Genomic DNA, 1367 nt, shown 5'->3' with positions numbered 1-1367 from the left:
TCCTTCTGAGATTTAGAGAAGGAAGGAAATGGGGAGAGGATAAAATTACAGGTTATTTCATACCTTTTCCCAGTTCTAAAAAGAAAGCAACTTTGGCATTCCAATAGACTAGTTTTCCAAAAAAGAGTTTGGGCTTTGGCCTAAGATCCCTCTAAAGCTGTTGTCCTGTCCATTTAAATGCAACTCCAGAAAGGCTAATATAGTGATACATTTCTTCTACCAACCTTAGTGTAAAATAGTAGGGTACAGATTGATGGGTTCTCCATTCCAACAGCAGCAAATACCTATGTACAAATGGGAACTACTTTTTGCAAAACTGGACTCTGACTATTTCCTGAATTAACTTTTTACCATTGTGGTTTAGTTGCTTGTTTTTGATAGGCAGAGTCACAATTGTGACGAGGAAAGGGAGTTCTTGTACTGGCCAGGCAAGATTACCAAGGGGTTCATTCCAGCTTCAGAAAGGGAAGCAGGTCATGCCCACTTCTTGCAACCAGATTATCTCCACTCCTCAGAACCAGATCAACTCCATTCCACTAAACTGGATCATTCCCACTCCTGGAAAGTAGGAGTGGATCATCTTTCCTCCCTGAAGCTGGGAAAGAATCATCCCCATTTCCAGCTGAAGAAGGAAGGCAGTCACTGCCAAGCTGTCTGCCACCTGCAACTCTTGACTTGATTGTCCCCATCAAACCTTCAAAGGATCTGAATGTGGCTGACTTCTTCATGTCTCCAAGCTTCCTGCAGATGGCAGAGCCTATGGTGGACAGGGCAGCTGACGTATTTTGTTTCATGTAGACATCGGAGATTTGAACGTTGTGCCAGCTTTTGGACAGATTCTGCCTCAGCTCCTGCAAGGCTATGAGGCCCAGCTTTTTCTTGAGCTCTATACAATGTCTTTCTTTTGCTGCCAGAGCATGGTGTAGGGTTATAATTTCACCCTCCAATTTAGTGAGTTTGGATTGAACTCCTTTCGTTCAGCCTCTGTGAGATCTTCTAGTTCAGCAGTTGGGTGGGACTCTGTCATGGTCTCTGTCATGGCTCCTGGCATGGACTGGAAATGAAGATCTTCATGAAGAGAGCCCAGGTCCAATTCTTGGTAGAGAGAGTCATACTCATAGTCAGCGGAGAAATAATCTTGGCCCCCAGAGTCGAAATCAAAACCTGCAGGGTACAACTTGGCTGTGGAGTGGGACTCTGGGAGTGATGGATCCATGTCTTAGCAGGTGGACCAAATGCCTTGGTGGGTGGTTGGGTATTCAGACATTATTCTGACATGCAGAATGGATGCCTCAGCTAGAAAGGTCCATTTCATGGGTAGAGGGTAGGGACCTGCTCCACTGGCTTCGGGGCTCGGAGGCAGCACT

General features: G+C 45.6%; 1 protein-coding gene across 1 annotated transcript; it reads right to left on the bottom strand.

Moving 5' to 3' along the window:
• Positions 1–536: 536 nt before the first annotated feature.
• TPD52L3 (TPD52 like 3) lies at positions 537–1153 on the bottom strand. Its single transcript, XM_039217110.1, is given in 2 exon segments — positions 537–967; positions 970–1153. Coding segments are annotated over 2 exon segments (513 nt in total). The 5' UTR covers positions 1052–1153.
• Between the last annotated feature and the right edge of the window lie 214 nt (positions 1154–1367).

Source organism: Hyaena hyaena, unplaced genomic scaffold (genome assembly GCF_003009895.1).
Source record: "Hyaena hyaena isolate Hyena2069 unplaced genomic scaffold, ASM300989v1 scaffold_675, whole genome shotgun sequence".
NCBI classification, from domain to species: Eukaryota; Metazoa; Chordata; class Mammalia; order Carnivora; family Hyaenidae; genus Hyaena; species Hyaena hyaena.
This window is presented reverse-complemented; position numbering and strand designations above follow the sequence as displayed.